Source organism: Moschus berezovskii, chromosome 5, assembly GCF_049115385.1.
Source record: "Moschus berezovskii isolate FMDL1 chromosome 5, NW_MosBer_1.0, whole genome shotgun sequence".
Lineage (NCBI taxonomy): Eukaryota > Metazoa > Chordata > Mammalia > Artiodactyla > Moschidae > Moschus > Moschus berezovskii.
In genome coordinates, this window is record NC_142464.1 from 93362139 (window position 1) to 93389963 (window position 27825).

Here is a 27825-nt window from a genome sequence, read left to right on the forward strand (position 1 = left end):
CTCATATCAAACTGAATGAATTTCTAATTTTCTGTTGACTTCTCATATATTTATGAATATATAATTTATACTGGCATCTCATTCTGTGGGTCCCTTAAGTGTTCTGAAGTTGAAAATAAAATGGTTTAAGAAATAAACTGCGTTAGTAAGTAATTAAACAGAAGTGAAGAGTACAGTTATACCAGAACCAGAACATTCCATTTTTTAGAGCTGCGAAGTAACTTCTCTCACCAAGTCCTTGCCTCTTCTCATTCCCCACCTGACGAAAAGGCCAAGGAACTGCTTTTATTTTCTGAATATCAAAAGTCATTTTTACATAGTTTGAAACAAAATCCTGTCCTAGGCAACATTTCCAGTTCTCCTACTATCTGATCCAAGGATTTATTCATTGTTCTAAAGTGAACATTAGTGTAGTTTTTTAAAGAGTTTAAAATCTGCACTGTTGGGTGTAAATTTAAATGTCAAGATTTTTCAAGTTTCAGAAAGAGGTTAAATGAACATCTGAGGGCAAAGGGGAAAGGACTCTTGCAGTGCCATCTCTTGAGTCCTGGTTTCATGTCTAATGCCTCTCCATCATTTGCATTAGTGTCAGCCAAAATGAATCACCTGGATTTGTCTGGTGCAGTGAATCTACAGATTCTTAATGAGGATTATTTAAGGAGGAAGCTAAAAACTATGAAGTCAGGGAAGGGCAGGATGCTGTGTCAGGAAAAAAAATAACGAATACTTAGCCAACTGTTACTCATCTGATTAAACTGCTGGATTTTTCTAAAATGCAAAGTGTGTAGTAGAAACCAAAAGATGAGCCAGGAGGCAATCAGAGACACGTAGCAGCAATGGCAGATCTTACTGGAATTGACACTATGGTATATGCTTGTGGTCAGTGAGACACTTCAGGTGATGTGAAAGAAAGCCTCTTTCCTCACATGTTAGAGGAGAGTTGTCAGATCAGGCTTATTTGCATCTTGAATTTGATGACAATATACATAGCAGCACATACTAAACATGATTTGCCAGAGGCCACACATGGCATTTACATTTTGGATGTAGTGGTAGTTATTACATTAGATGTCAGTTTTAGACTTAATCCAGTCCCGATAACGAGTCACTTTGGTATAGACTCCAGGCTTGTTTTCTTTTCCACAGTCCATTCCCCAGCTTACTATTCCAATAAGATACCAGATGTTTCCATCACGTGCTATAACCAGAGGTCCCCCAGAATCACCCTGGCAAGTGGGAAGAAAAAAAAAGATCAATGTGATAAATAAAGTGGTGTCAGAAGTACAGGTTAATCAGAATCTGGATGTCTAGTAAATTAATATTTTAAGTTGAAATATGAAAAACAAATTCTGTTTTTACTCACCATTTTAATTTAATAGTTGAGGTTCTTATTATCTGTTATCTGATTATCTCTGTTTACCTCTATTAATGTCTTTTTCTGGAAGGTAGTGTGACTGAAGTTGAGGTTTCAGTTTTATACTTGTATAGTTTTTAGTTTTGCTTGGTCTCAGCAGACAGCACAAACTGAACCTAGGTCTAAGCATCCATTTCTTACATAAATGTGACCTCAAGTGTCACTTCTACCATGAAGCCTCTCCTAAATCTGTTAGGTAGGAATAATCTCATGCTTTGAATCTGAATCCCCACATTGTTCCACCAGTTGATAGGAACGTGTCTGAGGCACTGTATCACTGTGTAGCAATAGGTTTGAGAGGAGAAAGATAGGCAAAGGACATTCCAAATAAATGTGCTTCGTTGATTACACACAGTGTTTTGCTCCCAAGTGAACTCGTTTGATTGTAGGAATCAAGACTTCCCTGATATATTTAACCCTTTCACAAATGATTTTTAATTTTATCTTTAAGCAATGAGTCTATTCACTTAAAAGAAATATTATATGGAAACCCCTTCCAGATGTTTCTTTTAAATAAGAGAGATTATTCTGTTTGAAGTAGGCAGGGTTCTTAGAGTCTTGTGCCTTTAAACTCTCTTCCCATAACATACTTCTTAGTACACGCTCGTGCCCAGTGGACAGAGGGTAAGAACTCTGGTCTACCAAAAGCAATCCTGCTGGTCTACCAAAAGCAATCGTCTTGAATTTCTTTCCCAAAGTCCTAAATCCTAATTTAGGTTCTTAGTATACTAGAGGTGAAGGAAGCAAGGGAGCATGGACCAACAGAATGAGATCATCTGCTCTCATGGACTAAACTCAGATACAAGTCTCTATTCCACAGATTCCTTTTTTTTTGTGGAGTCTATTTCAAACAGAATTGCTAAACTCTTGGATTCAGTTTCAAATGCTATAGGTAGAAGGTTTAATTTATTTTCAGTCCTTGAAATAGCCATACTTTACAATGTATTATCTTTAAATGCTTAATGATTTTCTTTCTTTTTTAAAAATTTTTATTGGAGGCTAATTATTTTACAATATTATATTGGTTGGTTTTGCCATACATTGACATGAATCTGTCCCGGGTGTACATGAGTTCCCCCTCCCGAACTCCCCCTCCCACCTCCCTCCTCCCCTTATCTTCCCTCTGGGTCATCCCCACATACCAGCCCCGAGCATCCTGTAACATGCATCGACCCTGAACTGGCGATTCATTTCACATATGATAATATACATGTTTCAATGCCATTCTCCCAAACCATCCCACCCTCACCCTCTCCCACAGAGTCCCAAAGGCTGTCCTATACATCTGTGTCTCTTTTGCTGTCTCGTATACAGGGTTATCATTTGCATCTTTCTAAATTCCATATATATGCATTAGTATATTGTATTGGTGTTTTTCTTTCTGGCTTACTTCACTCTGTATAATAGGCTCTAGTTTCAGCTAGCTACAGCAATCAGAGCAGAAAAAGACATAAAAGGAATACAAATTGGAAAAGAAGAAGTAAAACTTTCACTGTTCGCTGATGACATGATCCTCTACACAGAAAACCCTAAAGACTCTACCAGAAAACTACTAGAGCTAATCAATGAATACAGTAAAGTTGCAGGATATAAAATCAACACACAGAAATCCCTTGCATTCCTATACACTAATAATGAGAAAATAGAGAAATTATGGAGAAGGCAATGGCAAGCCACTCCAGTACTCTTGCCTAGAAAATCCCATGGACAAAGGAGCCTGGTAGGCTGCAGTCCATGGGGTCGCTCCGAGTCAGACATGACTGAGCGACTTCACTTTCACTTTTCACTTTCACACATTGGAGGAGGAAATGGCAACCCACTCCAGTGTTCTTGCCTGGAGAATCCCAGGGACGGGGGAGCCTGGTGGGCTGCCTTCTATGGGGTCACACAGAGTCGGACACGACTGAAGTGACTTAGCAGCAGCAGCAGAGAAATTAAGGAAACTATTCCATTCACTGTTGCAACGAAAACAATTAAATGCTTAATGATTAAAATTAATGCTCTCTAAGGTTGAGGGAAATGTAATTTATTTAATTAGTACGTGATTTGTGAGGTAACACTTTAAAATGAATGTATAGATATTTTCTCTCCTTAGTAGTATAATTCTATGTGATGTACACAGTTTAAGTTCAAAGGTTCAAGCACTGGTGGGATGATGCTCTACTGGCCGTGGAGACATCTGCAGGTCCCAGGCCACAGCGCCTTGTAATTAGAGGAATTAGATTCCTAACTACAGAGTCAGACTATGGCTTGAAGCAATGATTGTATGTCTCTCTGGTTTGCTTTCTATTATATACAAGAAGTGTTTTTCTTTAATCAGAGCCCACCAGTTTGCAGCTGGTGATTATTCTTTACACATGGCTCTGGGCTTCCCTGGTGGCTTAAGCAGTAAAGAATCTACCTGCAATGCGGGAGACCTGGGTTCAATGCCTGCATTGGGAAGATCCCCTGGAGGAGGGCACAGCAACCCACTCCAGTGTTACAGCCTTGAGAATCCCCACAGACAGAGGAGCCTGGTGGGTTACGGTCCATGGGGTTGCAAAGAGTTGGACGTGACTGAGCGACTAAGCATAGCACTGCTGCTGCTGCTGGCTAAGTCACTTCAGTTGTGTCCGACTCTGTTCAACCCCATAAATGGCAGCCCACCAGGCTCCCCTGTCCCTGGGATTCTCCAGGCAAGAACACTGGAGTGGGTTGCCATTTCCTTCTCCAAGACATGAAAGTGAAAAGTGAAAGTGAAGTCGCTCAGTCGTGTCTGATTCTTAGCGACCCCATGGACTGCAGCCTACCAGGCTCCTCCGTCCATGGGATTTTCCAGGTAAGAGTACTGGAGTGGGGTGCCATTGCCTTCTCCGTTCAACCTCCCTCCATCCATATAAAGTTCAGCTAGTCTCCCTTATTACCAAGAGTATAAACTTATTTTGTTTTAAACTTTGAAATAATGTTGTTTTAATTGACAGTGAGTACAATACATAAATGGTTAATGTGGCTACTAAATAGCAATTCTTCTTTACTCTGTTAATCAGAACACTGCTAGAGTACTTATTTCATTCTGGGTACAGCCTTTCAAAAGGAATATAAAGAGAAAGACATTCAGGCGAGTGACTAGAATTTTGAAGAAACTAAAAATATGTGTGACGTGCAGCAGAGCTTGATATTGTCACAGTTCATGTTCTCTTCCTTTTGGGCCAAGTGCTATATCATATTTCCTAGTCTCCCTTGCAGTTAGGTATGACTATGTGAGGTTCAGCCAATGGAGCGTGAAAGGAAATGATGTGTATCACTTTCAGACCAGGCACAAGAAAGGGCCAGTCCTTTCAGCTGGGTGGAATGAAAACAATCTGGAGAGCCAGGTGATGAAAATGAGCATGCTCTCCCATTCTGAGTGTCGGGAATGACTACATGGGGGAGAGTATACCCTCCATTCATTTACCTGATATTGTAAGTGAGCAAGAAATAAACTTCCATTGTATTTAAGAATCCCAAGAAGTATATCTTATCATAGAACTGTTTAGTGTGAAGAAGCCTGGGTTAGAGTGAGGAAATGGAAATGAATACAAAAGCATGTTCAAACATACAAAGAGTTTGCATGATGAAGACAGATTAGACAAGTTCTCTATTGTACCTGGGAAACAAATGGAGGTTAAGAAATGGAAACCTGTCAAAATAAACTGATATTTTTAGGAGTCAGAACTAACAAAATGAATTGTGAAGGTGTTAATACACAAAAGAAAGAATTTAGAGTCCAGAACTAGGTGATTAAATTAGAAACTTTTAAGAACTCTTACCACCCTAAGAATCTAGGCTTAATATACACTTAATAGTCATTTCTCAATTTATTCAGTTCTTAGTTGAATAATTCACAACTACTAAAGCTGCCATCGGGAACATAACCTGGCCCTTTGATAATACTAAGTGAGGACTATTTCTTATGGCTCCTCTGTTCCCTGTAACTTTTTAAAAAAAATTTCTAGTCATGCCTGTTTTTTAAAATTTTATTTAAGTTTTATATAGGAGTATAGTTGATTAACAATGTTGTGTTAACTTCAGATATACAAGAAAGTGATTCAGTTATGCGTATATGTGTATCTATGCTTTTTCAAATTCTTTTCCCATTTAGATTATTACAGAATATTAAGCCAAGTCCCCTGTGCTATATGATAGGTCCTTGTTGGTTATATGTTTTAAATGTAACCCTGTATACTCTGCTTCTCTCTCCGCCACAAATTTAATTTCATAGAGTCACATAAAGTGACATTAGTCTATGTTCAGTCAAGTCATCTCTAGTAACAGATTCATTTTGTAGATGTGAATGTATTCTTACTTCACAGGCATCTAGTTTTCCTTTCAAGAATCCAGCACATATCATTCCTGATGATACAGCTCCACCATATACATGAATTTGATTACATATATCATTACTTATGATCTCTACTTCAACTTCTCTCAGAGTATTGGGAAAGGGACCTAAAGAGAAAAAAATAAACGAAGAATTTTCATATTATTGCTTATGATAGTTAATTGTTGTTTCTTGCAAATGATGAGCCAGTGATAAAACATATTTCTAGAGGTAATATAACTCTGGACCCGATGACAGTGTTCAGATTCAAGTTTTATTTCTAGGGTGTCTCCTATGTGCTAGGTACCATGCTTGGCACACTGACTCCCACTATCTTATTTAATCCTAGCTACCGTCATCAAAGATAGATGTGAGTATTCTTTTTTTCAGATGAGGAAAACAAAGCTCATCTGGTTTTGAGTCTTAGCCGTGATCACATAGTTACATGAAGGATAACGTTAGATTTAAACCCAGGGGATTCCTCACCACCTGGGATAATCTGTGACGGTTTACCTTACCTTATCTGAAAATCTGCCGCATCACTTGACAAAGCACACAGCTATACAAGCATATCTCAGAGATATTACAAGTTTGGTTCCAGACCACCATACTGAAGCTAACATCTCAATACAGCCAGTCATACAAATTTTTTTTGTTTTACAGTACATATGGAAAGTAATGTTTACACCATACTGTAGTAAGTGTGCAACAGCATTATGTCTAAATATATATATATATATATATACACACACACATGTTAATTTAAAAATCCTATTGCTGGAAAATACTAACTGTTACCTGATAAAGACTCAGATAAAAGCTATCTATACTTTGAGCAAGGACACAAACAAGACTGTAATGCCATTATAAGCGTCTATATTGTTACTTGTATTTTACTCTTGTCTGAGTCTTTTGTGACCCCATGTACTAGACCCCAGCAGGTTTCTCTGTCCATTAGATTTTCTAGGCAAGAATACAGGAATAGGTTGCCATTTCCTTCTTCAGGGGATATTCCCAACCCAGGGGTGGAACTTGTGTCTCCTGCATTGGCAGGCAAATTCTTTACCACTGAGCCCCCAGGGAAGCCCATAACAGTCAGAAATTCAAGAGCAGATTAAATTATATGTAATAAATTCAACCAAGAGACATGGGAACTGGAAACTCATATCAGGCTCTAAAGTTCTATCTTTGCAGTTTATTGTATATTATTAAGTGTAGTAAAATGTTACGTCTGTCAAATTTGTAAAGTCTCAGGCTCAAAAACTCTTTCATAAATACATGGATACAAAGGGCTTCTTTAATGTTTAGCATCAAGAACACCATTCAAATTGCTTGCTTAAGGTATTTCTGTTTAACTGTATTTCTGTACATTACAGAAAGCTTGTCATTATTACTGCTCACAAATTACATACTTTAAGAATCGTCAACCATAACAATCTCTGTGTACAAAAGGCAACAAAAGAAAGAAAAACATTATATGGAAAGTTGTTGTTTAGTCACTAAGTTGTGTCTGACATTCTGAGACCCCTCTAGGCTCCTCTGTCCATGGGGTTTCTCAGGCAAGAATATTGTAGTAGGTTGCCTTTTTTTTTTTTGAAAGGAAAGCTATAGCTACATAGATTCCAAAATACCCCATAAAGAAGATAATACATACAGGCACTGTTTAAGTAGTAGTTTTCATAATTTACCATTAATTTAGTCACTCAGTCATGTCTAACTCTTTGCGACCCCATGGACTGCAGCATGCCAGGCTTCCCTGTCCGTCACCAAGGGTTTATATCTTGTTTCAGCCATATTTTTCATGCAACATCTTGATTTCATCTATTTTCTATATTTTGATTTTGTATCTTATATCTCTTCCAATGGGGGTGAAGATCCCCTGGAGGAGGGAATGGCAACCCACTCCAGTATTCTTTCCTGGAGAATCCCATGGACAGAGGAGCCTGGCAGGCTATGGTTCAGAGGGTCACAAAGAGTTGGACATGACTGAAGCGACTTAGCATGCATGCACGCATTCGAATGGAGGATGAGTTTTCTTTTTTCGCTTGTACATTTTTACTGAGATACTCACCATTTGCTTTTAGAGCTCCCCATCCAGTGACAAATACTTTGCTCTCAGGTAAGGCTTCAAAAGTAGCATCTGGGAGACAGACTCTGTGCACCTCATCCGAAAATATGACAGGGGCGGAGAGCTTCACCACAGCGATGTCATCGTCATGCTTATGGGCAGCATAGTCTTCATGAATGACAACCGACTGCACCTTTCGTCTCATTAGTGGGGGGCTTAGAGTTGTTCCAAAGCTAGCTGTCCAGCGTTTGGGGTTTTTGTAGCTGATCACAGATTAAAAGGATTATGGTTGGTTTAGATAATTTCTGATCAGAAGTTGCCCAGGACTCTGAATGAGCATGGACATAACAGTGGGGAAGTCAAATTGTTTAAAGTCGTAGTTGCTTGGGATCCTCCTACTTTCTTTATTTGTGGCTTCTCCCTGGGACTGCTTTGTTTCATTTTGCTGATAACTCTTCCCCATTCTAAAATAGCTTAAAATTACTCTCCTTGAGGGAAAGTTTGTATTTTTTTTAAAGGAAACTTTATTATCACCAGTTTTGGTTGTAAAAGTAATTCAGATTAGTTGATGAGTATACAAGTAAATAAAAATTAGACATATGTACCCACATGTACACACACATAAGTACTCATGTCTGTGCATGTAAATGTATGTATGTCTATGGAGACAGAAAAGAGAGAGGGAAGGAGAGAGAGGTGGAGTCACTTTTATATTGTTTTCATATCCTTCCTTTTCAGTAAACATTTTATCCAGAATACTTTCCCATTTTATATGAATTTCAATAGGTTTATTGTATCTTTTAGTATCCCCAAGTGTTCTCTATGTTGTCTCCAAAAAGCATACAAATAATAAAAGCACAGCACCAGATATTCATGTGGGAAAATCAGATGTAAGTTTGAGGGTTGGGATACTATTATCTGAGTTTTATTTTAAGAAATACACAGTATATTTCAGGAAAACTGGTGTATGTGTGTTTAACTTTTGATGATGTTAACTTGTTTTTAAAGTTGAGGTTGTTGGAGAATCTATATTCAGTTGGAATTGAAAATATTCTAATTTTTTCCTATTCTTCAGTAATTGTTACTTCTTCTAAGTCTGCTGGACAATTATGTATACCATTTTAGGGTCTGAGATGACCAATGAAAAGGGGATAATAATTATAGGATGTGAAGGTGAGGAGATGAAATTGGTGATCTCTGTTATATACGGAGTGGTTGGCACAGGTGAAGACTTACGAATCAAAGCAATGAGCAGCAGTCAGGAGCCACACCTCACTAATCAAAGTGGCTCCACAGAAATGGATGCCATCAACCTGCAGGCTGGCTTGCCAAGGCCAATCAGCTTTCTTTGCAACACTACCATCGGCAATTCTTTCCATGGATGGGAACTCCCTCCCTAAACCGCAACCTGTCAGAGGGAATTAGTCGGTTATTTCCAGAATTATAAATGTGTGTGAGTATGCTTGGCACATTAAGATGGAAATATAACCTTGCCTTACATTAAAAATTAATCAAAACTGCATGACAGAATAATTATTCAAACTAAAAAAGGATTAGCTTAAAAAAATATTTGATACATCTTACAGCAATTTCACTTTAATTTTTTTCATATTTTCTGAATCACATTTTTATAGGCAGAAATTTACCTGAGTTATTTTTGACAATTTTGAGTGTGAAATGTAAAGTACTTATAGCAGAAAATACCATTTTTACTCTTCTAAAATACTTCTCTAATGTTACAAAAAATCATTACACAATAGCATAAATGTCAGAGTTCACATATTAAGTTAGTGGATGTCATTAAATTCTAAGCCAAATCTTCTGCTTTAACAAAATGATCCAAATAAAAACAAATAAGATAAAATGAAGAGGAAATGTTAAAAAAAAGTTATCAGCAAAACTTTCTTTGCGGTAGAGCAAGTATGTCCATATAGACATTTCCAATTATTAATAGCAATTTTTCCCCTTGGGGAGAGTTAAATTATATATCCATTAAAAGATGTTATATACTTCTGGGAAAAAGTTTATATGGGAATAGCGATATTCCAAAAGTGTTTTGGGTTCTATTATTTGATTTATATGGGCTTCCCAGGTGGCTCAGTGGTAAAGAATCTGCCTGCTAATGCAGCATATGTGGGTTAGGTCCCTGGGTGGGGAAGATACTCCGGAGGAAGAAATGGCAATCCACTTCAATATTATTGCCTTGAAAATCCCATGGACAGATGTGACTGGTGCTACAGTCCATGGGGTCATAAAGAGTCGGACACGACTGAGCACACATGCAAGCATTTGATTTATATACATCTCAATAATAATGTTGAACTTACAGCTGTTTAGGATATGCTCTGCTTGTACATTATTCATAGCTGTGGAAAAAAAACAAGATGATTGTTCAGAGTGGAACAATTATAATTTAAATACTCTGTCTACACGACATGAATGTTTCTATTTTGGAGGAATTGAAGAGTTAATAAATTCTTACTTTATATAAAATTCTATAAAAAGTAGAGGCCCAGACAAAAATTAAACTCTTCTTCTGACTATATGTGGCCTCTGGGAAAATCCTTTTCATAATTATAAAATCATTGGCATGGGGAAGGATATTGTTTGCCATGAAGAATGACTACATCTAATTAATTAATCCCACATCAATTTATTAAAATATAAGTTAAACAGAAGAGGGTGTAGGTAGATATCACTACACACCTATCAGGAAGGCTAAAATGAAAAATAGTGATAACACCAAATTTTGGCAAAGATGCAGAGAAACTAGGTAACTCATATAACAGGAAATGGAAAATGGTACAGCCATTCTTAGAAATAGCTTGGTAGTTCCTTTCAAAACTAAAAATGTTTTTATCAGCTGCAGTTGTACTCTTAGACATTTATCCCAAAGAATGAAGACACTTTCATGTAGAAACCTGGACATAAATGTTTATAGCAGCTTCATTGTAGTAGCCAAAAACTTGAAACTACCCAAATGCTCTTCAGCAGATGAGTGGTTAAACAAACTGGAGTGCTATGAAAACTGCCTAGCAATAACAAGGAACAAACTATTGATACAATAAGATGGATGAACCTAAAGCAAAATATGTTGAAAAAAAATGGTCAATCTCAAAAGGATACCAAGTATATAATTCTATTTATGTGAAATCTATAAAATAATATAATTACAGAGATGAAAAATGGATTAGTGGTAGTTGGGCTAGGTATAGATAGAGGAAATGGGTGTGGCATTAAAGAAGTAACACTAGAGAGTCTTGACATTGTACAGTTGAAATATATTGATTCTGGTGGTAGTTATACAATATGTGATAAAATTGCCTAGAGCTATACGATTGCTGGAAGAAATATCAATGACCTCAGATAGGCAGATGCTGCAGCTGCTGCTATTAAGTTGCTTCAGTCATGTCCGACTCTGTGCAACCCCATAGATGGCAGCCCACCAGGCTCCCCCATCCCTGGGATTCTAAAGGCAAGAACACTGGAGTGGGTTGCCATTTCCTTCTCCAATGCATGAAAGTGAAAAGTGAAAGTGAAGTCGCTCAGTCATGTCCACCCTTATGGCAGAAAGTGAAGAGGAACTAAAAAGCCTCTTGATGAAAGTGAAAGAGGAGAGTGAAAAAGTTGGCTTAAAGCTCAACATTCAGAAAACTAAGATAATGGCATCTGGTCCCATCACTTCATGGGAAATAGATGGGGAAACAGGGGAAACAGTGTCAGACTTCATTTTCTTGGGCTCCAAGATTGCTGCAGATGGTGATTACAGCCATGAAATTAAAAGATGCTTACTCCTTGGAAGGAAAGTTATGACCAACCTAGGTAGCATATTAAAAAGCAGAGACATTACTTCGCCAACAAAGGTCCCAAGGGTTTGTCTAGTCAAAGCTATGGTTTTTCTAGTGGTCATGTATGGACTGTGAAGAAAGCTGAGTGCTGAAGAATTGATGCTTTTGAATTGTGGTGTTGGAGAAGACTCTTGAGAGTCCCTTGGACTGCAAGGAGATGCAACCAGACTGCAAGGAGATCCAACCAGTCCATTTTAAAGGAAATCAGTCCTGGGTGTTCATTGGAAGGACTGATGCTAAAGCTGAAACTCCAAAACTTTGGCCATCTCATGCGAAGAGTTGACTCACTGGAAAAGACTCTGATGCTGGGAGGGATTGGGGACAGGAGGAGAAGGGGACAGAGAATGAGATGGCTGGATGGCATTGCCAACTTGATGGACGTGAGTTTGAGTGCACTCCAGGAGTTGGTGACGGACAGGGAGGCCTGGCATGCCGCGATTCATGGGGTCGCAGAGTCAGACATGACTAAGCGACTGAACTGAACTGAACTGATACATACAAATCCACACACAAATTAGTTCATATATTATTGTGGAATCTTAATAAATTCTGTGGATTGTATCCATTTGAATTTCTTGGTTTGAATCTACTGCATTAAGGAAGTCTGGGGGAAGGGTTCAAGTGCATGAGATTTCTCTATAAATTTCTTTGCAACCTCATGTAAATCTATAATTATTTCAAAATAATATTTTAAAAGTCTATCAAACATGCTGGTAGAAAGTCTGAATTATTTTTCTCTTTTTTCTATAGAAAATAATTTAAAAAGTTTGATGTTTGAAGAGTATACAGCAAAAAAAAAAAAAGGTAAGGGAAAAATAGTAAGATATTACAGAGAAACATGAAGTAACTAACAAATAAAAAATGGGTGTTTTTAAACAGCCCAGCAAATAATGGGCTGAAGCCATAAAAAGACATTTCTCCAAAGAAGACATTCAGTTCAGTTCAGTTCAGTTCAGTCGCTCAGTCGTGTCCGACTCTTTGCGACCCCACGAATCACAGCACGCCAGGCCTCCCTGTCCATCACCAACTCCCGATGTTCACTCAAACTCATGTCCATCGAGTCGGTGATGCCATCCAGCCATCTCATTCTCTGTCATCCCCGTCTCCTCCCACCCCTAACCCCTCCTAGCATCAGAGTCTTTTCCAGTGAGTCAACTCTTCGCATGAGGTGGCCAAAGTATTGGAGTTTCAGCTTTAGCATCAGTCCTTCCAATGAACACCCAGGATTGATCTCCAAGACATACAGATGGCCAATAAACATATGAAAAGACACTCAACATTGCTTATTATTAGAGAAATGGAAATCAAAACTACAATGAGGTATCATCTCCCACCAGTCAGAATGACCATCATCAAAAAATCTATAAACAGTTAATGCTGTAGAGCATGTGGGAAAAAGGAAACTCTTGCACTGTTGGTGGTAATATAAATGAATATAGCCACTATGGAGAACAGTATGGACATTCCTTTAAATAAAACAACAGCAAAACAAAACTAGGAATAAAACTACCATATGACCCATCAATTCTAATGCTGGGCACGTACCCTGAGAAAACTAAAATTTAAAAAGACTTATGTACCCCCAATATTCGGGGCTTTCTCAGTATCTCTGGTAAAGAATCCACCCACAATGCAGGAGCTGCAGGTTCAATCCCTGGGTCAGGAAGATCCCTGGAGAAGGGGAGGGCAACCCACTCCAGTATTCCTGCCTGGAGAATGCAGTGGACAGAGGAGCCTGGTGAGATACAATCCATAGGGTCACAAAGAGTCCATCACTACTGAAGCAACTTAGCACACATGCATGCATGCATCCCCAATGTTCATTGCTGCACTATTTACAATAGCCAGGGTATGGACGCAACCTTGACGTCCATCAACAGACAGATGGATAAAGAAGTTGTGATGCACATATACAACAGAGTATTACTCAGCCAGGAATGAAGGAATGAATTTGAATCAGTTGAACTGATGTGGATGAACATAGAGCCTGTTAAACAGGGTGAAGTAAGTCAGAAAGAGAAAGGCAAATATCATATATTAATGCTTATATATGGAATCTAGAAAAATGATTCTGATGAACCTATTTGCAGGGTAGGAATAGAGACTCAGACATAGAGAACAGACTGGTAGACATAGTAAGGGAAGGAGAGGGTGGGACAAGTTGAAAGAGTAGCATGGAAACATACATTATCATATGTAAAATAGATAGCTTGTGGGAAGCTGTTGTGTAACACAAGCTCAACCTGGTGCTCTGTGACAACCTAGAGGGATGGGATAGGGTGAGGGGTGGGAGGGAGGTTCAGGAGAGAGGAAACGTATATATACTTATGACTGATTCATGTTGTTACATGGCAGAAATAAACAGAGCATTGCAAAGCAATTATCCTCCAATTAAAATTGATTTTTAAAAAGCATTCTTTTTTTTGAATTATATGATATAATTAATCAGCTTTAAAAATTTTTTGATTGTTGTCATTCCTTTCCTATTATAACTAAATATTCATTACCCAAAACAAAATTTAGTTGAAAGCTAAACTCAAAGCTTCTCCTTGAGCTTTATCATAATCCTGTAAAAAATGCCTTTAAAAGACTAAGCTTAACAGATTTCTGCTGGACTCAAGATATTCTCAGATAACTCTTCCAATATTTGTGTTTTAGAGCCATTTGTGTGTTTAGTTTTCAAGCTATCTTTTTTTAAAAGACAAGTTAATGAATTCTCCAACTTCTCAGGATCAACATCGTTAAAGATATCAGAGAAAGTCCGTTTAATAATACATTACATTAATTTGCTTGTTCTTGTACTTTTCAAAATTTTTACATTTTCCTGGGGATTGGGGGCGGGAGGAGAAGGGGCCGACAGAGAATGAGATGGCTGGATGGCATCACCAACTCGATGGACATGAGTTTGAGTGAACTCCGGGAGTTGGTGATGGACAGGGAGGCCTGGCGTGCTGTGATTCATGGGGTCGCGGAGAGTCGGACACGACTGAGCGACTGAACTGAACACCTCTTTAGCAAAATGTTTCTTTCAGGAAATCTTGTTTTGCTGTCTAAACCCAGTGCACTGGATTCAGAATCTACCCTATTCTGTTTGCATGACTGGCAGAACTGAAAGCTGAACATTACTTACAGAGACTTCATGTCTTTCTCTTCAAGCTGTTTTCTTCTTTAGTCAAATCCATGATGCTTTTCTCCTCTTTAACATATTATAATTTATCTGCTCTAGCCCTCTAAACAATTTGGGAAAAAAAAGTACCAAGAGAAGACTTATTGGTAACTTGTCAGCTTTTTAATCTCATCTCACAACTTAGTCTGGTAAAATATGAACATTTCAAAGTTAATTTATATAAGGCTAACAGTAGTCTTCAAATTATAATAAGCTTTGTTTAATCTCAGACCCCAAACATTCATCACCTAGAAATATGTCTGTTGTAAATGAGATGGTGTTTTTATGCCTGAGATAGGTACTATCAGGGTGTGTCATTTTTCTCTTCCTTTTATTCCTAGGCCAATCCATCCTACATGCCTAGAAAAGGTTATGGGAGTACAAAAAAAATATCAGACTTCTTTTCACTGGAGCCAAATCATGCTCGTACCTCACATATTGTGATATCTGTGTGCAGATCATTCTTACCTTTTGAATTCAGATTGGAGAGAGTATTGCATCAGAAAGACCCAAGCACTAAGTATTACCATATTAGTAGGAGATAGTAGATTTTTATCACATGCATAACATCTATTTCTGCTTCATTGATTACATTAAAGCATATGACTATGTGGATAAAACAAACTGGTAAATTCTTCAAGAGATGAGAATACCAGACCATTTTACCAGACTCCTGAGAAACCTGTATGCAGGGCAAGAAAGCAACAGTTAGAACCAGATATGGAACAACGGACTGGTTCAAAATTGGGAAAGGAATATGTCAAGGCTATATATTGTCACCCTGATTGTTTAACTTCTATGCAGAGTACATCATGTAAAATGCCAGGCTGGATGACTCACAAGCTGGAATCAAGATTGCTGAGAGAAATATCAACAACCTCAGATATGCAGATGATACAGCTCTAGTGGCAGAAAGTGAAAAGGAACTAAAGAGCCTCTTGATGAGGGTGAAAGAGGAGAATGAAAAAGCTGGCTTAAAACTCAATCAAAACACTAAGATCATGGCATCTGGTCCCATCACTTCATGGCAGACAGATGGGGGAAAAGTAGAAACAGTGACTAATTGTATTTTCTTGGGCTCCAAAATCACTGTGGATAGTGACTGCAGCCACTAAATTAAAAGACACTTATTTGCTCCTTGGATGGAAAGCTATGACAAACCTAGACAGCATATTGAAAAGCAGAGACATCACTTTACCAACAAAGGTCCATATAGTCAAAGCTATGGTTTTTCTAGTAGTCACGTACAGATGTGAGGGTTGGAACATAAAGAAGGTTGAGCACCAAAGAATTGATCCTTTTGAATTGTGGTGTTGGAGAAGTCTCTTGAGATCCCTTGGACAGTAAGGAGATCAAACCAGTCAATCCTAAAGGAAATCAATCCTGAATATTCACTGGAAGGACTGGTGCTAAAGCTGAAACGCCAATATTTTGGCCACCTGATGTGAAAAGCCACCTCATTGGAAAAGACCTTGATGCTGGGAAAGATTAAGGGCAGGAAGACAAGTAGGCAGCAGAGTATTAGATGGTTGGATGGCATCACAGACTCAATGGATATGGATTTGAATAAACTCTGGAAGATAGTGAAGGACAGGGAAGACTGGCATGCTGCAGTTCATGGGGTCTCAGAGAGTTGGACAAGACTTAGCAACTGAACAACAACAACAATGCTTGATTAGTTCAAAAATTCCACTAAAATCTTTTTTAAAGAGTGAGACATACTACTCTATTTGGATTATCATATTATCCTTGTTTTATAATTGTGTCCATACTAACCAAAGGAAGTGTTGATTGTGTGGAGATTTGTTTATTATCAAGTAAATAAGAGACTAACACATAAAAGTGATTTAATTTTATGGTTAAATAAAGATTTCTCTGTAGATGAGAGGACTGTTAAAATGATAAACTGTAATAAAGGAAGAAAAATGGTATTTCTTGCCTTTAAGATAGGGCAATGAAGTATCTATCTTCAAGAAGCTTTCATTTAATTTCAACTTCTGATGCAAAATGCTATCAGCTTCTCTTTTTATTGTGTCTGCATTGTTAGAGGTAAACTGAAATTTGAGCAATACGTTTATTTTCAAACCATTATTACTTGGCCTGAAAAACAAAAATATCAGAATAAATGAATGAGGATGTAGCATAGTAATTACTATTTTATAACTTATTACATAAATATAGTTATATCTTCAAGAAAATACAACATAAATATTTTATACTCTTCATTGTCATGGATGTTTTCCCTTTCTGTATCATATAGGTGTTAATAACTAAATTACTCCTAGTTTGTAAAACTTGATCATATTTAGGGAGGGGAGAGTATCTGAAAATGGTAAAATCTTAATTTTTTTTTTCCTGGACAAATAAAAGCACTTGTTAAATTCATCAACCTTGTATTTTATTCTTGATTTTAAAAAATCCATTATATTTGTTTATTGCTTAAAATGTAAGTAAAATGAGAGGAGTTTTTAATGATTGTAAGAATCTTTAACTGAAATACAAAAAACTTTAAAAGGATAACCAGTAGAATATATTTCATCACTACCCAAGTTACAGTACTCTCTCCCTAAATGTACTCGGTAAAGGAGAAATAACAATTAAATGTAATAATATTAAATTATTTTTACTCTCAGTATATCTTAATTTTTTACTTCATATCCAGAAAGCAAATAATTGAAGAAAAACTAAATAATACAAAGTTGCCTTTTCATCAAAGTAATTAGCTATAATTACCTAACATTGAAAACATGAGACTTGATGTAATGATGACTTAAACTGGATCTTTGAAATATATCATCTATCTGAGAAAAGAAAAAAAAAGTGTAGAACTTTATTAAATATTAATTTTGCACATTTCAGTATATTACAAAAATGCTTGCATAAAATGTACAGTGATTCAAATAGCATTTACTTCTAAGTTTGTTTACAGCTATGTCCAGAAAGCTCATTTGGGCATAATCTTGTCATAAAGGTCATCTCTGTAACTGAATGTTGGTATTTGAATAAATTGTCACCTGGTCAAAGATGAATGATGAAGAGTTGAATGAAGTCACATATTTCAACAGCCAGTACAGAGACTGAATTTCATTGAAAACTTGCTATAAATGGACTTAACAACAACTATCATTCAAACATAATTATCATCCCTATGAGTGTGATTAAAAATAAACTTAGGCTTTGGTGAAAATTTATAGGTTGTGTTTTGAAACTGTGGTAAATGGGGAAGAGGAGGAAAATGTGTATTTTGGGGAACACATTTTAAAAATTAATGTACTTATCAAGAAAAAGGCATATATAACAAAATAGTATATATTCTATTCTACACCAATTTTTTTTCCTCTAAGTATTTGCTTAGGATGTATTTTTGGAAAGGCACACCAATCCCACTCAGTTGCATCCTCTGACTCATTTCATCAGCTTTTGCTTTTGGTTGGGAAAGATCTAAAGAAATATTTCTAAACCTGGCAAAGATCTGCCATCTTTGGTCAATGCTATATTCCGTAGAAGCTGTGTATAAACTGAAGTCTTCAGTGAAAGAACTAGTCTGTGTGTTCCTGTGGTATATTTTTGGAAATAAAATGTTCAGTATAAGTTGCCTAATGGGAAATGTATCAGGTCATGCACACAGTAGGTGCTTACTATATTGTATGTGGTAATGTTTGTACCTAACTATGTCTCCAGATAAATCTAATATATATATATTTTTGTGTGTATTTGAGCTACCTATTTATCTCTTGGGCTTATATTCAGCATAGGTACAATTATCCTTTGTCCAATGTATTGTTCCAATCTTCCTGAGATAGAGTTGCCGGGATTAGCAAATAAAAATATAGTTAAGCTTTAATTTCAGATAAACAATGATTTTTTAATATAAGCATGAAATATATACTCAGGAGAATCTGAAATTAAAATTTAACTGGGCTTTCTTTGTTTTTCTGGCAACCCTAACGTAACTGCAATTTTGTATGTTCTCAAGTTGCCTCTTATTATAATTTAAACTCCTTCATAATGGCAGAAAATCTCAGACTTACCTCACTACTGATTTTTTGTTTCAGGTCTGTCCTATTTTTTGAATGTTCCACTGAAAAATCAGGATTATATTCAATACTAGGGATCTGGAAGGAAGTTTGGTAATAATGAACCTTCTGATCTGGAAAGGAAAACAAAAATGGATCATTTGAGTTGTATAACTATCAAAGGGATGATATGCAGAAAACTCCTGTAACTGACAAGTTGTTGGGAATTAAACACAACAGCTGTAGCCAACTCTTCCTTTAACCCTTTATTAAGATCACACATTCTCATAGTCACATGGTTGTCACTTGTATCCTGACACAATTACCACCTGTTAGTGGTAATTTATAAATTTTAAGCTGTTAATTAAATAATAATAGTAGAATGTATTATATTCAAAAAGCTGACCTCAAAGTTCGAATTGCTACTAAAATAGTATTTTGCTCTCAGTACATTATTAAACCATACAATAACATATGATATGACTCTGCTGAACTGTTTGAGAGAAAATATTATATGAACCAAGTAAAATTTTAAATGCTAGAAGTAATTTTTACACATAAATTTTTACATTTCCCAAATGTAGACAAATTTATGCAAATAAATATCGAATTATACAAAGTATGTGTACATCTATATAAACTATTATTGCAATGAAAATTACATTTGAAAATATTAGAAAAGGGTTTCTAAAATATTTAGGTTTTAAAATCAATTGTCTAGATCTTTAAATTTTCAAAATAATGCAATCAGATTCTTACCAAATACCAAAAAATAAACAGGGAGACCGATGATTACTGCTAGAACCAACACAACAGCTGTAATAATAAGGGCAATCATCCATGGTTTCAATGAATGTGTTCTTCTACCCAGAACTGACGGCCTTTTGAGAAAGAGTTGTATGTTACAAACAAATAGAACTTAAACACTAGAATCTCAATTTCACATAGCTTTGGTATAGAATATTTTTTTCTGGAATTCAGAGTTAGCCCTTACTGCACTTAGTAAGATTTAAACATACTTTTTCTATAAAAAATTAGAAAAAGTACCATTAAAGGTCTCATTGGCATTTGACTTTACATTTTGATTTAAAAAAATCAGAATTGTACTATAGTTGACTATTTCCTTTGTTTCTGGTTCATTATAATAGATGTTCTGAAATATTTTTGTTTTTGTAAAGGAACTAATACCTTATATTTGGTTTATGTGCCTCAAATCATATGAGGCTCAAAGAGGAGGGCTTTTGGGACACTCCTCTTGTTGTAGCATGAACAGTCAGACTCAGAGAGACTACTAAATCCTCAAATTGGATATTGCAGGAATTGGCACTAGGACATGGGTTTTGGGACTCTTTCACACTTCTTAAACCCATAATCCCTATTTATAAGACAAGTAATCTATAATGCATATGAAGAGCATCTGAAATAGGACAGGTTGAAGAAAAGGAAACAGAATGGAACTATAACAAAAAAATAATATGTGAACCAAAATGATATCATTAATATGATAAACAAATAAATAGTGATAGCTTGGCATTTTGGACCAAGGAACTATGTGGTGTGAGAACCACTGGTGTTATATGATAAACATCTATTTCATAAGATGAGATTTTAAACTTGTGACTTTTATAGGTGATGTTGCACAGGATAAGGACAGATTTATTTGAATAAATAATCGATTTAAAGAAAAATATTAAGACAACAATATATTGAAATATATTGAATATATAATGTAAAGAATGAAAGTGGAATACAAATGACTGATATTTGGGAAAATTTTGTGGAAGCGGGAAAATGTGGCAAAGCCTGTCTCCATCCTAATGTCAGGGCCCAGAGTCTAAGGACTAGCTAAAAAATGACAAAGTTGTGATGAACATGGATGGTCTGGGAGGATCTAATCTATGGGAGAACTGAACAGGAATATCCTTTAGAAAGTTGAAGGTACTGGTTCTTGTTCTGTTAAAAATTACACATGGAAAAGAAGAATAAGGAATTTTCTTCCCTGGAGTTGGTAGCTGGTAGAAAATAGGCCCCAGCTAAAAAATTACAGATATTAACTGAAGTGTGCCTTTTGGCATCAGTGATCTGGAAGGATTAGGGATGCTTGATGCTTTCGAACTGTGGTGCTGGAAAAGTCTCTTGAGAGTCCCTTGGACTGCAAGGAGATCAAACCAGTCAATCCTAAAGGAAATCAGCCCTGAATATTCACTGGAAGGACTGGTTCTGAAGCTGAAGCTCCAAAATTTTGACCACCTGATATGAAGATCCGACTCACTGGAAAAGACCCTGATGTTAGGAAAGACTGAGGGCAAGAAAAGGGGTGGCAGAAGATAAGATGGTTAGATAGCATTACCGACTCAAGGTCATGAATTTGTGCAAACTCCAGGAGATAGTTTAGGACAGAAGAGGCTGGTGGGCTGCAGTCTATGGGGTTGTAAAGAGTTGGACAAGACTTAGCAACTGAAAAACAACAGCAACAATGCATCTTTATATCTGGGCAAGAAGATAGAGGCTGTTTCCCCACTCAGAACCATCAACCTGACCTCTTATAAGTATCTCAATTCAGTTCAGTTCAGTTCAGTTGCTCAGTCATGTCCAACTCTTTGCGACCCCATGAATCACAACACACCAGGCCTCCCTGCCCATCACCAATCCGTTCCGTTCCGTCGCTCAGTCGTGTCCGACTCTTTGCGACCCCGTGGACTGTAGCCTACCAGGCTTCTCCATCCATAGGATTCTCCAGGCAAGAATACTGGAGTGGGTTACCGTTTCCTTCTCCAGGGGATCTTCCCGACCCAGGGATCGAACCCGGGTCTCCCGCACTGGGGGCAGACGCTTTAACCTCTGAGCCACCAGGGAAGCCCATCACCAATCAGGTAGCACCAAATCTGAATTATTCTGTGTTTCTGGAAGGATCTAAAGTTAAAGTTACTCTGGCCTTCTACTCTTTTGTTGATGGGAAGAGTATTACATCTGCAAACACTTGAAGTATCTATAAAAGACCTGGGATCCTGCTTGGGCCCAGGCAAGTGCTGGTGAATGTATTCATCACTTTTATTAATAGAAGATCATGGGCAATCATGAACTCAGTTGAGATTTGCTGAGTTCCTTCTGTGTGCCACTTTCTGCTTGAGACTCAAAATTGAATAATATATAGGTTCCCATCTTCAAAGAATGTGTGATCTAGAAACATATTAAGTACTGTAATAGAAGTGATAAATGTCATGATGGAATTATGGAACTGTGGAAGCTGAGTGGGTACATGGTTTTGCCTTTGTCTTGTGAACTGCTTCTTTAAGGCTGAGAAGGAAGGCTGGCGAGAATGGATGTTCCTCGGGCAGAGGGAATAGTATAAATTAAGGTGACATGAGACAAGGACAAGAACCTACTTGAGAAAGTAGAGTTCATAAATGAGAATGGAGGTGAAGTTAATTAAGAGAGAGCAATTAGTTAGCTTGGTGGATATTTATTGAGCAGTACTATGTATGGAAATGGCTACCCACTCCTGTATTCTTGCCTGGGAAATCCCATGGACAGAGGAGCTTGGAAGGCTATAGTCCATGGGGTTGCAAAGAGTCAGACATGACTGAGTGACTAACACTTATTTACATATGTATGAAATGCAGGGGAACATGGAAAAGAATCTTCAATATTCCCCTCCAAGAACTTACAGTGTTTTAGAGGAGGAGCATATTGTAACACATTGTACCAGATTTGCAGAGCATTTCTAATAGAGTTTCAGAGAAGAACTAACGATTTCTCCTTGGAGGAAATAATGGCTGAAAAATAATGATACTTTTTTAAAACTTGAAAATGCCAGATCCATCTTCTCATTCTTTCCCCCTCTGTATCAGATATAGAAAATCATTCATAAAGAGGGAGATTGTTTTGCAACAAAATTCTCATCATTAAAATGATGTGGTTTCTTGTTGAACTGTTTGAACTCCAGAAAATCACTGTGACTTACTTACCATTTTATGTAAGGGTCGTAAGTGAAAAATTGTTTGAGTTTGTTTCCTTAACCATGCAGAAAATGCAAGTGTTAGTTGCCCAGTTGTGTCTGATTCTTTGTGACCCTATGGACTGTAGCCCACCAGGCTCCTCTGTCCATGGAATTCTCCAGGCAAGAACACTGGAGTGGGTTGCCATTCTCTTCTCCAGGGAATCTTCCCAACCTAGAGATTGAACCCGGGTTTCCCTTATTACAGACAGATTCCTTACTGTCTGAGCTACCAGGAAACCATGCTGACATGCCCTCAAATATTTATTAATATGAATTTTTGTTTTAAATAAAACAATGCTTTATTCCTGATTTTAGTTCTAACCCAATTTTATCTTCAGTTCAGTTCAGTTCAGTTCAGTCGCTCAGTCGTGTCCGACTCTCCGTGACCCCATGAATCACAGCACGCCAGGCCTCCCTGTCCATCACCAACTCCTGGAGTTCACTCAAACTCATGTCCACAGAGTCGGTGATGCCATCCAGCCATCTCATTCTCCGTCGTCCCCTTCTCCTCCCGCCCCCAACCTTTCCCAGCATCAGAGTCTTTTCCAGTGAGTCAACTCGTCGCATGAGGTGGCCAAAGTATTGCAGTTTCAGCTTCAGCATCAGTCCTTCCAATGAACACCCAGGATTGGTCTCCTTTAGAATGGACTGGTTTTATCTTAAACATTGACTAAATTCAATGACTAATTTCAGTGGTTGTTTGATATTGGTAGAGATTATACCTCATAGGTTCTTGGTAAATATTTGTTTACTAAATAAAATATTGTGTTATAAGGTAGAAGCAACCTTAAAGTACTTGCAACAGAAAAACTATTTTTAGTAGAGTTTTGCTAGAGATGAATTATTTCAAACATGGCAGGAGGAAAAATCAGATTAAGCACTCATTTGGAATCAAGATACAATTGTACATTTTGTACTTAAAAATTGCTAATGGGCAGCTTTCTCCTCTTCCCTTCTTGGTTTCTCCTTCTCCTTAACCCTTCTGTTACAAAGAATTTAATTTTGGTCAGACTGTTCCAATAAGATGACTAAACAGGTTAACTGTAGTTAGGAAAATCCAGCCTTAGAAAAGCCTTTGACATCCAAACAAAAGAAAAATTTAAGTGACCTCACCTTTGAGGCATTCACATCAAAGTGAAGATGAGCAGTGACAAAAGCTATCCTTTCAGCAGGCTTTAGAAAGCCTTTCGCAAAGAGTCAAAGTATTTTTGAAAAGTGTCATCCTTTAAAACCCTCCTCTTGTTGTTGTTCAGTCTTCCAGTCATGTCCGACTCTTTGCTACCCGATGAACTGCAGCATGCCAGGCCTTCCTGTCCCTCACCACCTCCTGGAGTTTGCCCAAGTTCATGTTCATTACATCCGTGGTGCTGTCCAGCCATCTCATCCTTTGATGCTCTCTACTTTTGTTTAAATTCTGAGGGGGCTTCACAGATGACACTAGTGGTAAAGAATCTGCCTACCAATTCAGGAGAGACAGGTTTGATCCCTGGGTCACGAAGATCCTCTGGAGGAGGAAATGGCAATTCACTCCAGTGTTCTTGCCTGGGAAATCCCATGGACAGAGGAGCCTGGTGGGCTATAGTCCATAGGGTCGCAAAGAGTCAGTTGTGACTGAGCACTCACAGACACATTATCCAGACTATCTCATGGGAAGGTATTCAACCAAACCTCAGAATAGAAAGAACTTATCCTTCTCTTTTCATTATCAACCGTTCTCTTTCAATGTTACAATCTTTACCAAGGTACATCATCAGGTTATTTCACCTCACATGACTCTCTGAGCATCTATTATTTTTCCTGGAGCTTTTTCAAATGCTTTATTTACTCAAAATGTTGTCAGTCAGGAATCAATATGCGTGCATACTAAGTCACTTCAGTTGTGTCATACTCTTTGTGACCCCACCCCATAGACTGTAAGTCTCCAGGCTCCTCTGTCCATGGGATTCTCTAAACAAAAATACTGAAGTGGTTTCCATGGCCTCCTCCAGGGGATCTTCCTGATCTAGGGTTCGAACCCACTTCTCTTATGTCTCCTGCATTGGCAGGTGGGTTCTTTACCGCTTGCACCATGTGGAAAGCCCAAGGAATAAAGTGATTTTTCTGCACAGCAGCCACCACATGATTTGAAGGGCTTCTGGTCTCTGAAAGAGGTTACCCAGCAGAGCAGTTAAGAGTGTAGTTTCTGCAACCAGCCTACCTGAGTTTTTATCCTGACTCCCCACTGCAGGACCTTGGACAGTCATTCAACTTCTTTGTGCCTGATCAGCTTCCTTATGGTAAGATGAAAGTAATAATACCCACCTTGTGGGATTTATTGAAAATATTAAATGAGTTAATGCATGAAAAGGCACTTAGAACTGTATTTAAAACAAAGTGAGGACTTAGGAGTTTGGATTATTTTCTTATTTTTATTACCAAAAGCAACTGAAAATGTTAGCAAGGAGTTTGTACATAAATGGAGTGGAGTGAGCTGGTGGGAAGTTTATACTAGATATTGGATGTACTTTTCATGAAAAAAAAAAAAAGTGAGAACTGGTGTCCAGGACTTCAGAATCTGAGTGACGACACTAGGCACAAAATACAGAGATAGGGAAGCAGCTTGGGAGACTAGCAAAGCCCTGATTTTCCCTGTGGAGAGTTCCAGCAGATAGAATCATTCTATCTGGGTTGAGGAAGGACTTCAGAGCCTTCAAGAGAAATCATAGGATTCAGAAGTAGACATTATGTGGTGAACACATTTTGATGCTCACATGGTGAGCATCCATGAGGAAAGAATTACTGGGCAAAAATAATGGGTATGGGAAAATTCAAGGCAAAATAATACAGATGAATCATCTAGCTGGGGTTTTAATTCATTGCCTGAGGAAGACGGAATAACTCTGGAAGAAAGCTGTTATGCAAATATCAGTAGGCGGTGGTGTTATTACTCGTCATAACAGTGGCTGAACAATGATGATGATCATATTTCAATTGTACCACTGGATATTATGAGACTTTCATTAAATCTGTAATGTGGATAGACTTATTCAAAGTTGTGTAAAAGATTAAGTGATTTGTGCTTTCTTTTGTGCTTCATGTTCTGACAAGCTGTGTGTATTGTTTACATAACCCCACATAATGCAAATAAGAAAGATATAATGTTTCATAGATAAAAAGTTGATGGATGTCATAATTAAAATGTAATTAAAATAGTGTTTTAGTTGATAAGAGTTCAAAAGGAAATAAACAAGTTCAGAGAGTGTTACTCTTTAGAACTCTGCTCATTAATGCAAATTTACATGGTGAAACTCTATGAGAAGATGTTCCTTGAAGGGAATTTTAGAACACTGAGGTCATTAAAGCCTGATGAAAACAAAAAATAGGGCATATGCCATTGACCTGGGCTGTTGAAGAAGATCAACTGGAGTAGTACTTCCCACCCACTTTGAATTCAGTTATTTTTTGTACATTTTCCTGATTTCCTACTAATGTTTTCAATTAAGCATCATTTATCTTTAATCATGTCTCATCCTACTGATATTTACCAACAAATTTTGACCTCCACAAGAACTCAGGGCTTCTCTGAACATTGCAACATGTCCTAATGTGTTAATTACTAATCTTTCCTAATGAAAGAGTTCTGTCATTATATCTGAGCATTGGGAGATAGTTTTATTTGAAAAAATAAAGTTTAAAACATGAAAGACAATTAACTGAGGATTTTCTTGAGTCAGAAAGAATTACTGAAGGAACTGTTTGATACTGCTGTAGAGGTCTCCTGAATGCCAAATTGGAGGATGGTGAGAGGCAGGTAACTGACAGCTTCATTGAACAATAGCTCTCAGGAGCTTTTATATTTAATGAAAGCACCCTTTTGAGCTTCTAGAACTTTTTGGTGTCTTCCCTCCTTCTTCTTTCCTTTTGTCTCTTTCCTTCCTTTATTTCTTTAACAGATTTATTGAAATGTAATTCACATACCATACAGTTCAGTCACTTAAAATATGCAATTCAGTTGTTCTCAGTGTGTTCACAAAGTTGTGCAACCACCATCACAATCAGTTTTCAAACATTTCATCACCCCAAACAGAAACTCCATACCCATTAATAGTCATTCTCTGTTTTCCCCTAACCCCTTCACTCTAGACAACCACTAATCTACTTTCTGTCTCTGTGGATTTGTTTATTATGGATATTTCATATAAATAAAATCATATGAAGTCTTTGTTATCTGTCTTCTTCCACTTAATGTAGTATTTTAAAAATTCATCAATGTGGTAGCATGTATCACTTCCATATAGTTTTCTGTAATGAAAGGTAAAACTTCATTTCTTTTTATTGTCAAATAGTATTCTATTTTATGGATACACTATGATTTATTTATGTATTCATCAGCTGATGGACATTTGAATTATTTCTACTTTTGGCTATTATAAATAATGGTTCTATGAACATTAATGTTCAAAGTTTATGGACATGTTTTCATTTCTTTGCATGTATATCAAAGAGTTGAATATAGTCATATGCTAAATCTATGTTTAACTTTTAGAGGAACTGCTAAACTTTTCCAAAGTGTCTATGCATTTTACATTCCCATTGACAATCTAAAAATGATATACTTCCTCCACATCTTCACTAATCTTTTTTTCTTTGCTGTGCTGTTGTGGTTTTTGGGCTTTCCTGGTGGCACGGATGGTAAAGAATCCACCTTTAATGCTGGAGGCCTGGGTTCAATCCCTGGGTTGGTAAGAGCCCCTGGAGGAGAGCATGGCAACCCACTCTAGTATTCTTGTCTGGAGAAGACACAGACAGAGCCATGGACAGAGGAGCCTGGAGGGCCACAGTCCATGGGGCCACAGAAAGTCAGACACAACTGAGTGACTAAGCACAGCAAGAACAGTGGTTTTTATCTTTTCTACCTTCTGGTTTCTTGTGACTCATTATATCACTCTTTTTCCACTTGAGTCTGTTCATTTCTTATTCCCATCACCTTTTACT

The 27825-nt window shown here is 37.4% G+C and overlaps 1 protein-coding gene across 1 annotated transcript; it reads right to left on the reverse strand.

Moving 5' to 3' along the window:
• Window positions 1-216: 216 nt before the first annotated feature.
• On the reverse strand, window positions 217-27801 carry LOC129561970 (transmembrane protease serine 11G-like). The gene is made up of 10 exons (XM_088836126.1): window positions 27747-27801; window positions 19611-19769; window positions 18867-18985; window positions 17569-17636; window positions 16775-16935; window positions 10149-10187; window positions 9058-9229; window positions 7825-8084; window positions 5739-5881; window positions 217-1226 (listed from the first exon to the last, which is right to left on the reverse strand). The coding sequence occupies exons 1-10, from the start codon at window positions 27799-27801 to the stop codon at window positions 1065-1067; spliced, it is 1338 nt and encodes a 445-aa protein (XP_088692252.1). The 3' UTR covers window positions 217-1064.
• Between the last annotated feature and the right edge of the window lie 24 nt (window positions 27802-27825).

Bases quoted from the DNA above. Each gene is read 5' to 3' on its own strand.
- LOC129561970 (XM_088836126.1), bottom strand. From the start codon at position 27,801: ATGAACAGACTCAAGTGGAAAAAGAGTGATATAATGAGTCACAAGAAA. The intron at 9,230-10,148 runs GTAAGTTCAACA...TCCCTCTGACAG, and splicing joins AGAGCATATCCTAAACAGCT to GTTGCGGTTTAGGGAGGGAG. The intron at 1,227-5,738 runs GTAAGAATACAT...CCCACTTGCCAG, and splicing joins GAAAACTAGATGCCTGTGAA to GGTGATTCTGGGGGACCTCT.